Source organism: Diadema antillarum, unplaced genomic scaffold, assembly GCF_040938485.1.
Source record: "Diadema antillarum isolate AM-2024a unplaced genomic scaffold, OU_Dant_1.0 scf00000131, whole genome shotgun sequence".
In the NCBI taxonomy this organism is placed as follows: Eukaryota; Metazoa; Echinodermata; class Echinoidea; order Diadematoida; family Diadematidae; genus Diadema; species Diadema antillarum.
This window is the reverse complement of record NW_027271020.1, coordinates 2,841,251-2,858,339: the sequence shown is the minus strand read 5'-3', so window position 1 is coordinate 2,858,339 and position 17,089 is coordinate 2,841,251. Positions and strand designations below refer to the sequence as shown.

Here is a 17,089-nt window from a genome sequence, read left to right as displayed (position 1 = left end):
CTACGCAGATACTTTAAAAATTGAACAGATTGTCCGATTTTCCCCCAACTTCCACTGATGTGTTCTATTAATGTTGCTACATTCACTCAATCCACATGTAGATGAAGGTGGACTTGTCCTTTAACTGTAAAAACAACAATGGCAAACTGTACTTTTTGCAAGTTTGAGTGTTATCGTGAAGGAACAGTAAATATCTGACTTAATGGATGAGATCTGTCAATGAAAGTGGCCAAATTAAAAAGGATTAAGGATATCAAAAAGAACCACAAAAAACTATACGTCACCTTGTGTTTCTGCAACCAATTGATTTGATGTACATGTATGCATTTAAGTACAGTTACATAATATTATGTAAGTTATACAGTAAGTTATTGCCTGTATTCTTAGTATAGCTAACCATTGACAATTGGCAATTGTATTTCTTGCCATATACTTCTTATTCCATAGCCCCTTTTCTGAATGCTTTTTGATTCAAATGAATTTATTGGAAATTTCTGCATTAAATATGTTTCACAAGTGAAATACAGTCATTTTTTCCCGACACAATAAAACATACAGTGTGTACATCCGAACATGATTGAAATTTAGGTATAAAGATTGAAGAAAAGAATAAGAAAACAGACGATTGGGAACTATTCGGGATAACTAGTGATCTGACTGAATTACGGCGCATGTATTGGGAGTGTAAATGCAGAAGACTGTCGTCAAATAAGCATATGGCTTGAAGATAGGACAGCCTTAAAAGAGAGAAAAAAACAGGCAAAACATTCATCATGTAAACTATAATTATCGCAAACAAAAGAAAAGAAGAGAGAGAGAGAGAGAGAGGGAGCGAGAAGAAAAAAAAATAGTGTAATTCTGGCATCACATTGCGATATGCAGCCAGAATTGAATAGATACAACGTAGTAGAGAGTAATAAGGAGAGTGAGTTGAGTGCTGGTGCAAGTTTTCGTCTTTGAGTCGTTCATGATAGTGATAAGGTATAAATTCAGTGATAAACGCATAATTAGACGTGAATAGACATAAATCCATATTATGTATTTGAGAGCTTGAAAAAAAGAGTCAGAACTGAATGTAATCTGCTTTTTGAACAGCCTTTTGGCTAAGATCATGCGTAGTATCTGTTCTTTTCACCAATCTTACAGTCGGTGATCAATTCCTTCGATCATTTTCGAGGCTATAAATGTCACTCAGTTTTGAACTGTGAAAGCATACCAGTTCTATGTATAGAGACACACACACGTAAAACAAACACGAAACTAATTTCATATGGTTTGGTACATTTCCCAAAGTGGATTGCCGATACAAAATTACAGTAAAAATGTGCCGTCAGTGACTTCTAAGTTACACGTCATTCTAGGACTTGGGCTAAGCACATCATTATACATTGTAATATATATATCTATTATTCTTTTCTCCTCCAATAAGCAGGATAACATAAAGGTCTATAAAAGAGAACATACTTCAAGCCAATCGGGATATAAGTTAATATATGTATTGTCTGTGGTCAAAGACAAAGGGTGACAAAAAGAGGGTTCGTATTGCACTTATACCTAATCATAGTGGGTGGCCAGAAATGCATAACTTGTATTCTACTCTGTTTGGCTGACTTTCAATATAAACTATCGTATAAGGGAAATACTTTTGACCAATCACCATCCCATGTGGGCTTCCTGTTAAAAGCTACAAAATTGCTTTATGGAAATGTGGCACTGACTATCCGAGTCATCGCGATCATTGGTAGTTGACCCAATTGACAGCTGCTTCCATCTCTGGGGAACTAACTTAAAGAGGAAATCCACTCCCAAAATATATAAACCTTGAAAGAAAGATTAAAAAAAAAATGTTCCCTATACAGAGCGATACAAAAATGATAAAAATCGGATAAGAAATAAGGAAGATATGACATTTTGAAATATCACATTTTTTTTTTTCGGATAACATTTCTTGACCAGTCCTTATGAATATTCAAATCAACCAGTTGACGATGCCATGCTCTCACAATTTCTTATTCATTTCATATACAGAAAATACAGAAAATACAAAAATCTTATATTCCAGCTGTGTAAACTTGACATGAAACTTGTCTTAAAGCCACCCAGAATTAAAAAGAACAAAATAATGCTAATTCTGATAAATCTTGGAATGGAAACATGCTTTTACTTGTATTAGCTGAAAATAAATCCCCCCCCCCCCCCGAATTTCATAAATAACAAACATGGAAATTGTGAGGGTATGACAGCATCAAATCGCTCATGTGAATATTCATAAGGACTGGTCAAAAAATGTTTTTCGAAAAAAAAATGTGAAATTTCAAAATGTCATATCTTTCTTATTTCCTATCCGATTTTTGACATTTCTGTATCATTCTGTAAAGAATATTTTCTTTTTCTTCAGAAACCTATTTTTTTTTTTTTTGGGGGGGGGGGGGGGGGTAGATTTCTTCCCTAATGCGACTCGGCAGGGTGATAAAATCATCATATCGTACACCTCCTGTCAAATGGGGAACTGAGGCCTGAGCTCTTTACAGACAATTGATGTGAAATGATGCTTGCTTAGCACTTACAAGTATACAGTGTATACTGGGTAAACCAGAACAACAGAGTTTCATGTGAGACATGCTTTCATGTCACTATTATGATACAAGGAGTTGTTTTTTAAGTGTCTGCTTGAATATACAAATTGTATTGATAGGAGTGTATCTTTGGAGGTCGAAGAGCTTATGAAGTGTTTTAGAGCACGTTGAGCAGTGTGTACTTAATGTTCTGATTTCATGTTTGGTCGAATAATTGAAAGGATTATGCCGTATTAATGTTATCGTTTAAATATACTGATAACGTGAACATTAGGTACATCTTATTTGTTGTTTAATGATATATCTTGGCTTCCAACAGCGACACTAGATCATGCTGTTTGTCAGTTAGTCTTTGAATTGACGCATTGTGTGGTTAGCGTGTTTGGTGTTCACGGTGTTGGTGTCTTGTCTCTTTTAAAGGGGAAATCCAGTCCAAATATAAGTTAGTTTGATAAGAAAGAGTAAAATGTAACGAGTTCAAAATCGGTGAAATTTTGAAATTGGATGAAAATACGGAAGTAATGACATTTTGAAGTTTTGCTGATTATATGAAAAACAGTTCTTGAACGGGCAATGCTGATATGAATATGCAAATGGAAAAGTGAGCGTGTCATCCCCTCACAACTTGCAATGTTTAGTTCGTAGATGAAATTTTGAGATTTGTGGTTTTTCATTCAAGCGCAATATGCCCGAAGGTTAAATCCTGGTATATATCTCAATGATCACTATTCTGAAGTTATTCAACCAGGAGTAACATCATGTTTCAGACTTCAATGATAGAAACATTGAATTTTGGTCATTTTTTGGTGCACGATCAATGAAAAGTTGTGAGGTTATGACATGATTAGCTCACTCATTTTGCATATTCATTTCCACTGTACAAAAACTGTCATAAATGTCATAACTTCCTTATTTTTCATCATATTTCAGTCAATTTTTTTAACCTTTGAACTCGTAAGATTTACCAGTCAGACTATTAACTTATATTTGGACAGGAAGAACACAGGAACATTATGGACATGGTATATCATGTCCATATTTATGATCCAGTATTCTTCAAATATCACATTATTCAGAAGTAAGAGATTCTCATTACAGTGATATTATTATTATTGTAATGGGATCCCCTAACTTCGGAATAATGTAAAACTGAAATAAACATACTAGCTTGTATAAAACAGCCTACTAACAGAAGGGTGTATGTGAGTGTGTGTGTGTGTGTGTGTGTGTGTGTGTGTGTGTGTGTGTTTTGCGTGTGGATGGAATGAGGGGATCGCATAAATGAGCTTGTATAGAAGTTAAAGCACCCAACGCTCGTCCCCTGTTCTCCCCCTTCTTCCAAATTATTATCTTCTCAACCCACGTGAAAAAAAAAATGATCACCTGAAAATAAATGAAAACGAACGCCCCAGACCTGCACATCGTGGTTATGATGTGAATTTGAATGCACACTTCCGTATTAAGAAATATACAGTGCTCGCATTTGGAAACTGAATACAAATACGAGTTATTTTGGCTTTAAAGAAAGGAAACAAAAGCTTCTACAAATAATTTTGATCGATTGGATTCTTAATTTGAAAGCCCGGATATTATCACTGTGCATGTGAATTTGAATACACGTTCGTAAATTGGAGTGGAAAAGGCTCTGGAAAATAGAGGTTCCCTTGCTTACAATATTTTCAGATTTTGATAATCTTGTTTCCCTGCCCGTGGGGGAAGTTCCCTTGGTCAGATATCCATTCTCTGACCATTCAAACCGGATCTTCACGCTCCTGAAAACATCAGATCTATACCGGAAGTCCTCAGGAAATACCAGGCATTGCGGCAAAAAAAAAAAGTACAGCAATCGAATGATAAAATACGGTGAACATGCCAACTTTCGCTTATCAACTTTTCGCGTTTGCATGTACATATTGCATGCATGTATGACACTTCAGCGTATTAATTTATATTACCGGACAATTAGACATAAACACCTCAACCGAAACTAGGAGAAAGGTTAAAGCAAAAGGGAAAAAAAACTGTTTCCTTCTTATGTGTGTTTGAATACGTGAGTACATAATTTACTCTCAGTGTATCGCATTAGTTGATAATTAAACGGGGAATTCATCTCCGGCTCACATATAAAAGACAATGAAGTTACTACCTAAGAGTAATGAACGAGTAACGTGAGTTTTCCAGGGACACACCAGATATATATGCACAAATGACAAACACATTTATAACACATGAATAATCAATTCTTTCAAACTTGATTTAATTCAGATTTTATTTTCAATATAACATAAATTCTTTCAAAGACAATCATTACAAGAATGCAATGTTATACAAAACTGTATGGATTTAAACTGTTGATAGAACAAAATCATTGTATCATCGTAAAAGAGAGGCCCACGTATCAGACAGCTTGTAGAGATGTGGACCACTCAGTTTTAGTATGTTATATGAAGAGAAATGCACGGTATTATGGTATGCATGGGAAGAGATAGAAGCACTCAAACACAGATAATACTGACACACGCACACAGACAAACAAACAAACAAACAAACAGACAATATAAGTCCAATAGTGTACATGGGGGTACACCTGTAAATAATTATGGTCTAGTTTACAATCATGTATCGTATTAAGAGGTGTGAGTGAGCTTCGTTCATGAGAGTGCATAGTATATGCACAACATGTCTTTTAATTTTCTTCTAAAAAAAAAAAAAAAGAGAGAGAAGCCAGAACTAAAGGCATTCTACATATGTACATAGAACAAAATAGATAGACAAAGGGATTCAGTGGTAGTTTCTTCCTTCCGCTGTTAGGATCTATGGACTCTTCCCACTACTGCTTTCATTAGATAGAAGTGCCGTCTAGTTACTGGAAGTTGCAGGTCAACTGCTTCCCTAATCGTGTGTGCATTATTTTTTTTAACGCCTGACTCTTCACAGCTCGTTCACATATCCCTGTGCAGCGGATAATTAAACCAGTAATTTTCCTCAAGGTCAACGTCAAGGTATTCCTCCTTTTGAGTAGTAGCAGACACCATATCACATTTGATTGTACCATGAGATTATGCATGTTGTTGTCATTGTGGGTTGTTGTTGGTTGTTGTTTTTTTTTAGAATACCTGCTTCATATTTTTTTTTTTTTTCGTATTAGTGATAATGGTCGTATGGTGTCTATGTTCACAGTCTGCATGATGAAGCCAGCTTCACCGGTAATACACACATTAATTCATTATTTTCTCTCTTTATATTTGAGTATCTCACTTCATCCATTTGAATAAAATCTGAACAATTCGCTGGCACTGATGCTGTAAACTTAAGTGGTCAACAACAGTGAGAGCAGAAAATGGAATATTATACCAGGGATGACCTTCAAAAGCAAGTCGACACTTAGAACAAGAAGTACATGTAGCTTATGATGGAAAAATACAAGGCTTCCACGATTCAACGATCACTATATTAACATGTCAGTCCAGATTTGCTTATTTCCAGATTATTTTTTAAACTATTTATTTCCACTCTCTGCGTTTCACTCTTGGAGCGTCTTTTGTGCTGTGGGTGGAGGGGGGGGGGGGGGGGGGCGTTTTCTGCCGGTTTCCGGTATCACAAGTGGCTGTACAATTATATGGGTCTAGTGGTACATTCAAACGATGAGTTCGTCTGCAGAGAGCAACTATAGACAGAGCTCTTCTTGGATCAATGCCGATGCTCCACTTCCCTAGTTAATTTCAATGCTGTTTATTCGTTCTAAAATGTGTAAAAACTGGCTTGAACACCACGAAGAGTCTTTTACGTAATAATCTTTTGAGCTTTGCTACCCCGGCTCCAAGAGCGAAACGTTTGCGATTCAAACGTGAATTTTGTTTATTGTAACATTACTATTGTGTGCTCAAATGGGGACACGTGTCATCGTAATATTACGTAACAAAGCATTGTTGTTTGATAGCTAACAAGTTGTTTGGCCAGCTCCCTGGTTTTTAGCTGTTTTATTATTCTTTTGCTACTCCGAACACACGGTCGTCGACACGAAACATTTTTCATCTTTGTCATATCACGTGTAACAGGCCAGTTTTCGTTTGGGGCTTTATGTACGTAACATCCTGGATTCGATAGAAAAGCTCAAATCAATGACTCTCGCCATTTACAAATCTATTCGAAAAGTGAGAGTCAACGTGCCCAACATATTTCATACGGTATATATTTTGGCAACGAAGTCTTACGTAAAACACATCATTGTTATTCATTTATGGTTGGCTGGTCGTTGCCTTACTATTCAAAGCTGCTCAGTTCAATCTTTTGCACATGGGGCTGCAAAGTTTCACCTTTTCAGAGGGTGCTCACCTCTTATGAGGTGTTCGACTGGTATTTATCCCTAGGTTAATTTTAATATACCAAGTCGCGTCTCAGTTAGCTGTATCTTAGTTTGTCTCTTTGCTCTTGTTTTCCATGAGGGAAATTACAAAGCAGAGATTGTTGTACTTTCCGAAACGTATGAAATGACTATGGGCTACTGCCGCCCCCCCCCCCCTTGGGATTTCTGTGACGTAGGAGACCGGAGGTGTCTAGTGATTATTGATTCCGAGATAATTATATATGCATATACATGTAAATGTTTGATATGTTTGAAGAATAATTCAGTGATATGGATGATTTCTTTTCCTGCCAAGCAAATGTATATCGGTAAATAGCTGATTGTTTACATTTTTTTCTTGTCAGTGGGAGCTCTGTCCACTTCCACTCTCCACTGCCTAGTACGTGTAGCACACGTCCTTGCTTGTTAAATAAGTTCATGTTAGGCATTGTACACGAGGCCATGGCCTTGTGTACCATCCGCAACGATGTTGATTCTGTGTCATCTGTGTTCGTGTTCATGTTCGTTTCCCTGTTCTGTGTGTGTTTCATGTTTCTCTGTACGAATTTCGGTTTCCTTTCTTCTTTTAGGTCTGCATACCCCCACGTAGCTACTGAGCTAGGACCAGACGGGAAGCCAGCTATTAATTCCCGAATGTTTTATATTTTAACCCATGGCTAACGCAACAAATTTGCTTTTAATTCTTTGAATAGTGATGAATTCTATAACACAGTAAGGCACTCTGAATCTGATCATGTAAATATTATTTCCAGTGTATATGAAGATTACATATCCGATAAATACAATACCTCAACACAAGAATTTGAATATAACTTTGACTCAAATGATCCAGTCCAGAGTCCATCGTGTGTTTATTTGACCGAAAATCAGTATAAAAATCGGATCATGAATACAGTTGGTGAAAAATTTTTGTTAGCTCACTTTAACATACGCAGTATTAACAAAAATTTTGATAAGTTGCGCTTACTCTTAGAAAACCCAGATCATAAATCTTGCTCCATCATAGGGTTAACAGAAACATGGCTGAACTCTAATATCAGTCATTTATTTTCTTTACCCGGATTCGAATTTGTATTTAGAAATAGAAGCGAGAGAGTTGGTGGTGGAGTTGGTTTATACATCTCAAAAAAATTTAAATATATTATACATGAGGAGATTAGTGTTATGAGCGATGTACTTGAATCCCTTTTTATTGAATTGATAAATCCACATGGAAAAAACATTATGATTGGCGTAATTTACAGGCCCCCTCGTTCGAATTTAAATGATTTTTTGACTGTTTTGCAGGATTTAGTACAAAATCCCATGATACTTAATAAAGATACATTTTTGATGGGCGATTTTAATATCGACCTCATGAAATGTAACTCCCAAAACAGTTCAAAAGAATTTATAGAAACATTAATGTCTGCTTCGTTTTTACCATTAATCTCCAAGCCTACCCGTGTCGCCAGCCAATCGGCTACCCTCATAGACAACATTTTTTGTAATGTTTTTCCACTTCCTGAGTCTGGTATCGTCCTCTCAGACATCACTGACCATTTTCCTATATTTACTCATGTACCAATTAAACTGATTAAACAAAATAATTATTATAAGCGTCGTAAGATTACTGCAGATAATCTAGTCTTCAAAACAGTTTAAAAGAAATCGACTGGTCTTCTATATACAACACTACCGATGTCAACTTGTCTTATGACTATTTCATATCTACTCTTACCTCCGAAATCGATAACCATATTCCCCTGCGTAACATAAAAAATAGATATAAGCAAATTCCAAGACTCCCGTGGATAACCCAGTCTATATTACGATCTATAAACAGGAAAAACAATTTGTTTTATAAATATAGATGTAATCCCACTGAAAAAAATAAGAAAAAATATGTTTCATACAAAAACACACTCACCAAATTATTACGTACGCAGAAGAAAATGTTTTATGTGAATCAGATAAGCAAATACAAAAATGATATTAAAAACACATGGAAAACATTAAAGAATGCTATGAATACATCTAACAATTCATCTAATATTTCTGAAATTCGGTGGGGCAATGCCTCCAGCAACACTCCCGCTGGCATGGCGGAAATTTTCAATGACTTTTTCTCTTCAATTGGGAAAAATTTTTCTCAAAATATTCCTCTTTCTAGTTAATCTTTTAATGATTTTTTAGATACACCTAACTCCAAAACTATATTTTTTGACCCAACATATAAAGAAGAAATAATAAAGATTGTTGCTAATTTGAAAGAAGGAAAAAGTCCTGGCCATGACGGAATTGACAACTATTTGATAAAAAACATAATTCCTCAAATAGTGGATCCCTTAGTACACATTATCAATTCATCGCTTACAACTGGCCATGTGCCAAATAGCATGAAAATTGCGAAAGTAATTCCTATTTACAAGAAAGGGGAGAAGGATGATGTCAATAACTATAGACCCATATCTCTATTAAAGATTCTTGAAAGAATAGTTTATATCAGGACAGTACGTTTTCTTAAAACCTGCGACATATTCTCAAACTTTCAATTTGGATTCAGGGAAAATCACAGCACAACACACGCACTACTTGCCCTCATCGACAAAGTCACACACGCACTCGACACACTTTCACACACAATAGGTATCTTCTTGGACTTCTCCAAGGCCTTTGACACGATTAACCACGGAATACTTCTCGCCAAACTGTCTCATTATGGAATACGTGGAAAGGCCTTGGAGTGGTTCACGAGTTACCTATCAGAAAGATCCCAATTTGTACATGTCAACGGCTTTGACTCTCAAAGTAAAACAATTGCATCTGGTGTTCCACAAGGGAGTTTATTAGGCCTATTGTTATTCATTATTTATATTAATGATTTTCATAGATCCTCGGAGAAACTATCTTTCATATTATTCGCGGATGACTCTAACCTTTTTTTTTCTCACCCTGACCCAAACATTTTAATAAGAACAGTCAATGAAGAACTGAAAAAGGTTATACAATGGATATACGCAAATAAATTGTCATTAAATATTAAAAAAAACAAAAGTTATGTTTTTTAGTAATTCTTTAAATAGCCTCCCAGGCAATGTAACATTTGATACTACTCCTTTAGAAGAAGTTTCTTCCTTTAAATTTCTTGGTGTTTGTGTCGATAACAAGCTTTCATGGAGGAATCATATTGATAACATATGTAAAATTATATCACGTAACATTGGTGTAATGAATAGATTAAAATATTATCTTCCTTCATCTGCATTATTAACTCTTTATTCTAGTTTGATACTACCTTATTTAAACTACGGGATTCTTGCTTGGGGTAATACATGTCAGATGTTACTTGATAAACTTCTTTTACTGCAAAAGAAAGCGCTTAGAATTGTTTTTAATTTACATACCCGAGAACATACAGATGCTTTGTTTTCTGACCATAAAATATTAAAAGTAAATGATTTGTATGTGTTTCAACTTGGCCAGTTTATGTTTAATTACAACAGTAACTTTTTACCTAAAATATTCCATGATTCATTTCATCGAAATAGTCATGTTCATAACTATCCCACGCGACGATCCGACGAATTTCATCTTCCATTAATGAGAACCGCACATGCCCAAAATACATTTCTTTATACCGGACCCAGACTTTGGAATAATTTAGATAATAGTTTAAAAGATTCCCCCAAATTTGTTACATTTAAACACAAACTCAGAAAATATTTACTTTCTACTTATAATCTTAGATAATTTAAATTGTTTTGATTTATGCTTGAGCCTTCACTTGTCCTGATGTCGCAGCACTTGGCGTGTTCTGTGTGCAGACTTCTCTTCTTTCTTCTCTCCTCTTCCTTTCCTGTCTCTTGTTCTTCGTAGACTTGTATTGTTACCGTCTTCTCTCCTCTCGGTACTGTCTCGCGTCTTACAGTGTATACGTGTGGGTAATTGAATGTGTGTACGAACGTGTTGTCCTTGTCATATTTTCCCGGTACACGTGGTACAGTGAGCAGTGTCCGGGCACTAGCATTGGTATTCTATATTTTTTTCCCAACCGGTGTATCTCAAAATAATTACATGTATATTGTTATAGAATAGTATATAATTTACTCATTATTTGTCTAGCGATCCACGTCCGACAAGCTATGCTTTTTAGTGGATCACTATTTTCCATAATCGAATTTATTTTCCGCTCGCCCACGAAGTATTTATACAGTGTTTTCCTAAATACTGTACATGTTATATGTTGTTCTATAATATGTCTCGTATATATATTACATGAATCTTATGCAAACGTTTGAACAATATTTCATCACATGTATACTTTGTACTATGTTTTTTTGATTTTCGATGATTGGAAATAAACTATGATTGAATTGAATTGATTTGGAGGAGGACGCCCCCAACGATAAGCTTCAGCAGCCTGTTTTAAGTAGAGGTAGAACCATGCACTGATCTCTATTATACACGCCGTTTGTATAAGAGATCAGTGGATGGAATCCGATTGAATTCGATATTCATTAATCAGAAATACGTCTGTTTATTCAAATAGACAGAAATGTCGTAGAGCTAATTCTGTTGTTTAGCAACGAGCGACTCACAGGAATTCACAAAGAAAACCAATAGACAAAAGGACGAACAATGGACCACGAAAATGTAGTAAATTGGATTTGATGATGATTAAATTTCATATCATTCAATTTCATATCATTTCATTTATAATAGAAAGGTACTCATTCATTTCAAGAGACATGCCATAGACACGGGGATATTGCCTTATCAGAAGAAATATCGATGATGAGAGTTTTATCTTATTTGAACAAACAGCCAGAAATATATAACATCTCGACTAAGCGTCTTGTCCTGTTGCTCAGCCACGAAAAATCATACGTTACCTGTTGATTGATATGCCGAAGGTGTGAGTTGACTAATAAGCTCAAGGTGTGGAATCTCGCCCGGTGGATGAAGAAGGGGAGGAGGAACCACTGGTGAGCAGGGGTGAGACGGTACCTCATCAGAGTCTGTCCGCATAGGCGGGAAGAGGTGGAGCTAAACGCACCATTTGGTGAGGAGGAGGTGGAACTCTGAAAAGATACCCGCCAAACTGTTTAATGTTTGCTGCCAGCGATGGAGGGAGGTAAGGAGGAGGGAAATCCATCGCCACCATTGTGAGGTTTTTGACATCTCGATATAGGGTATAGGAGAAGGAGTCGTTGCAACGCGTTGGGGACAGAGTATGATTGTTATAGTAGCAGTGGAATGGAATGTAGCCTCTTACCAACTGCAGTCTTGTTGGATCTCTGCTTATCGTATAGGCAACGAGTTAGTGTTGGGTAATTATACGTGCTCTTTCTCCCTGCTCGCATTACGAACATTTTGAAAAATAAAATCAATGACTGTCTTGAACTGAAATTCTTTTTACATCCCTTCTTTAACGCTACATGGGCCACTTTAATTTCACGTTAAAAAAAAGACAAATAGAAAAAAAAAAGTTTTTTTTAGTCGATGGAGCCACACACTGTGTGTGACCAAGAACAACAACAACAACAAAAACAAAAATCATGCACGCAGTTGGGCTTATGAAACGTGTTGGTTACTTCCACAATCAGGGAGTCTATCATAATATCTATTTTGAAACAACTAGAGCTGCATAGCATACTCTTTCAAACACGTGTTTTAATGAAATTTAAACAAAGACTGTAATTGCCACATCAATTCCATCATAATGAAACGTTTGAGAGCTTTTTTTTTTTTTTTTGCTTTTACATCAGATTCATTTTTGCTTTTACATCAGATTCTTTTTCTCGTGTTCTTGATGAAATAATTGCAACAACATTACGCAAACGACATGAGAAACATAATCAAGGGAATGGACATGATGAAAGCAGTTATGTTTAGGGCATGGATTATCATAGCTTCCTTCGTATACAATGTGTATCGGATAGTCCTTGCTCGAGAGTTCAAATCGTACACTGCCAACCTCCTGTAAAAAAAAAAAAACACCCAAAAAACGTAAACAAAACAAACATGACGAAACAAAAATGTAGAAGTGCGAAATGAATGAAGATAGCGTCATTAACCTACGCAAGTTAACAAATCGGTGAACGACTTTCCGAGCTGATTGCATTTACGATATCTTTTCTCTGGTATGATATCTTTTCTCTGTATCTCAAAAGAAAGTAAATGTAGTGCAGAGTGTGTGGGCGTAGGCCTATAGCCTTGATAATCGTGTAGAGAAGTGCAGGGTGAGTGGGTGTGGTATAGCGCACAGTGTGCGGGCATGGTTTCGCGTAGACAAGTATAGACAGAAGTCATGCAGAGTGTGCAGGAGTGGGCCGGTGTAGTGTACAAGTGCAGGATGTGCAGGTATCGCCCAATGTAGAGTAGTGCAGATATAGTTTGGTGATTTTTTTTTTGTCTCTCTCTTTTTCTTTTTCTTTTTTGATTGGCAGAATAAAAAAACACGCAAGAAACCTCTGCTGATATACGAAAATAGAACTCACTTGAATCACGATCGAATATTATCATGTATATCAAATGTATTTGGCATTCGAAGTAATGTATATTGTGTAATATTTGGCCACCATTTTAGAAAACGTGAAAGATAATGCCTCATACAATTCAATTTCAGCTTTATGCAGAATTTCTGTACCAAGCGAAAATTAGATAACATGTTAAAAACAACAAGATAAACAACTATCAATTTCATGAAGAAGTGGTCTTTTCCATGCATTACCTTTTTTTTTCTCAAAGTAAAAGGTCGTCGTGGATATAGCAACTACTATGATATATAGTCCATGGGCCAGGCCAGATTTGAGATATTGGTACCACCTGAGGTGGCAAAACCTCTTTGGTGTCATTTTGTTTGTCGGGCATACAACATTTTTGTAGATATGCTTATCAAGCTATGATAGCATTTCCAAATGAGTAGCTTAGTCATAATAAATGAATTTTTAACCAATTTGGTCTCGTTGTTTTATCCCTTTACTTCTGAATCGAGACCAACCGCTAAACAAAGAAGATCACTGTCTTCTGTATGTTCACAGGTGTTCTGTTGTAAACGCGGTGCGCTTATTCAAGGCAGCGAAGGGAATATCCAAAGCTTATAATACAGTGTATATCCCTTTATCTAAAAACAGCAACAACAACAAAAGCTATTCCTCGTGAATTTTACCGTATTTTTACATTATTTATCATTTTCCGGTGAAATTGCTACGGTGAAACACTAATACTACGCCAATGTCGCTTTATCTCCATCCAACAATGAAAGATAATGCAAAAACAATGTACCGGTACACCTACAATACATCATAATAAATAAAATTGTAAATGAACAGAGTGAGTTTTGTTTAAAACTGATGTATTTGTTGAGAGGGTAGTATAAAACAGTATAGATAATCCCTTTTACTAGGAACGTTAGATTGTATGATAACGGTACATTGTTCTAGATAAAGACTATTAAAGCGCACCGCGTGACAGCTGTGGACATCATAACCCTTTGGATATTCCCATCGATGCCTTGAATAAAGACTAAGCGCACAGCGTTTACAACAGAACACCTGTGGACATACAGAAGGCACTGAACTCTATAGAGTTCAGTGACAGAAGGCAGTGCTCTTCTTTGTATAGCGGTTAGTTTCGATTCAGAAGTATAGGGATATAAAAACGGGATCAAATTGGTTAGAAATTCATATATTATGACAAAGCTACTCATTTGGAAATGCTATCATAGCTTGATAAGCATATCTATGTCCGACAAACAAAATGACACCAAAAAGGTTTTGCCACCTCAGGTGGTACCATTCCAATAACCCATTTTCCGGGTCTTGGCCCATGGACTAATATCAAAAGCATTGTTTTTGGTACTCGTTTGGCACTGTGTTTCAAAATGGATCCACAAATTTTAAGCTACAGGTATTCAGCAAAGAAAATTTAACATAAATGATAACTAACTACGGAATCTTTCGATATGCAAGACAATGTTGCTCCTTCAATTTAAAATTCAGGGATATTTCTAATCGGAAAACTCAAGAAAAAATAACAAATATTTTTTATGTCATTGGGAAGGAATGCCAAAAATACTTGACCATTAGTTTCGACATAATCTATTCTATTCCGTTGATTGTATTTCATATAGTTTGTTATATCAGATAATTATGATAACTTGCAACTTGAGTAAGAAAAAGTAGAGGAGATTTTTAGAAACTTGATAACTTATAACGACGGTACTGAATAAAGGATCGAGACGGTGTGGTATTAACAGATTGTTAGAAACAACAGCCTTTTGTAGAGGGAGACAAATTGAAGAGACTCACACATTCACCTTCACCCCTCGGAATAATATCTCTTTCATTTACTTACTTACTTATCCCTCGACCTCTGTGATCGTTAGGGAGGCACGAGGAATAGTAAGCGGTCGACCGTTTCCATCCGGCTCTATCTTGGGCTGCTATGAGGAGGTCTGCCAAGGGTAGAGCTGTCCATTCCTTCGCATTGTCCAACCAGCTCTTTCTCTGTTGGCCGCGGCAGCGTCCACCTTCTACAGTGCCCTGCATCACAGTCTTTGAGAGGCAGTCATGCCTAGTAACATGACCAAACCAGGCCAGCTTGCGTCTCTTGACCATTTGTAGGAGAGTCACTTGAGGCCCGTTGGTTTTGCGTTCCCAGTAGTGGATGCCAAGCAGTCTCATCAGGCATTTGCTCTCAAAAGCTTGGATTCGCTTTTCTGATTCGGCCAGTATTGTCCACGTCTCGCAGCCATAGAGGAGAATGGAGATGACGAGAGACCTGAATAGCATGTACACTTGTACTTTGTGTTGAAGCACATGTTGCTCTTCCATATTCTGTTGAGTCTAGCCATCGCTGCTGTTGCTGTGGCTATCCTGGTTCCAATTTCCCCCGTACAGGTGCCGTCCTTGTAGATAGTTGATCCCAGGTATTTGAAGCTTGTTACCTCGTCTAAGGTCTCTCCATTCATAGTGATGTTTGCACTAATATTGTTTGGGCTATTGACCATCACTTTGGACTTTACTGTGCTCACTTCCATGCCATATACCTCTGCTCTGTCCACCAGTCTGTTGATGAGGTCCTGTAATTCTCTGTTGGTGCCCCCATGAGGTCGATATCATCTGCGACTCGAAGATTACTGACGGGTCTACCGCCAATTGAGATTGAAGTACGGTGGTTCTGTAGAGTTTCCTGCATGATCTTCTCCAGGAACAGATTGAATAAGACAGGAGAGAGTAAGCAACCCTGCCTCACTCCAACCGTTGTCTTGAAGAACTCTCCCAACTGGCCGTTCAAAAGCACTGCACTGCTAGAGTTGGCATATAGAGAGCCTGAATAACCTGCACCAATTGTTCGTCTGTACCAAAATCTCTCATGATCTTCCATATAGGCCATCGTGCCACACTCTATCGAAAGTCTTTTTTAAGTTGATGAAATTGTGGAAGAGGTCTCGCTTGTGCTGTAGATGCTTTTCGATCAGCACTCTGCAGTTAAAGATCTGTTCCACTGTGCTCCGGCCAGCTCTGAATCCTGCCTGTTCTTCTGCCAACAGCTCATCCGCTTTTGTAGTCAGTCGGTTGAGGATAACTCTGAGCATTACCTTGCTGGGATGGCTAATGATGCTTATGGTCCTGTGATTTTGACACTGCCTTGGGTTACCCTTCTTTGGAAGTGGAATGATCAGGGACTGGGTCCATTCTCTTGGCCATCTTTCATCCTCCCATATCTTCTGACATAGTGTTGTGAGGGCCTGAACTGTGGCTTCTCCTCCGCACTTTAAGAGCTTAGTGGGGACGTTATCCACTCCCGGTGACTTCCCTGGTTTCAAACTGAGGGTTGCCTTTTCTACCTCTTCCTTTATTACAGAGGGCTCATCTTCCTCATCATCTTTAACCTGTGTGTCTGCCTGAATACTGGTGTCTAGGTGAAGCTGATAGTTGTAGAGGTCACTACAGTACTCAGTCCATCTTTTCAAAATGTCTTCGCTGTTTATTAGGAGGTTACCATCTTTATCATCTATGACAGGAGACTTTGGCTGGCTGGTTTTGGTCAGGGTTTTAAGAGTGCCCTAACAAAAAAGTCCTGTGGTACTCCCTGTGGTACTTGTCGGTACCACACAATGTACCACACACTTGAAATGTTACCACAGGAACTGTGTGGT

General features: G+C 37.2%; 1 protein-coding gene across 1 annotated transcript; it reads right to left on the bottom strand.

The window, feature by feature from the left end:
• Positions 1–15,278: 15,278 nt before the first annotated feature.
• LOC139720665 (uncharacterized) lies at positions 15,279–15,761 on the bottom strand. Its single transcript, XM_071632020.1, has one exon. The coding sequence runs from the start codon at positions 15,759–15,761 to the stop codon at positions 15,279–15,281; it is 483 nt and encodes a 160-aa protein (XP_071488121.1).
• Between the last annotated feature and the right edge of the window lie 1,328 nt (positions 15,762–17,089).

What these genes read in the sequence shown, in the direction of transcription:
- LOC139720665 (XM_071632020.1), bottom strand. Translation starts at nt 15,761, where the DNA reads ATGGAAGAGCAACATGTGCTTCAACACAAAGTACAAGTGTACATGCTA.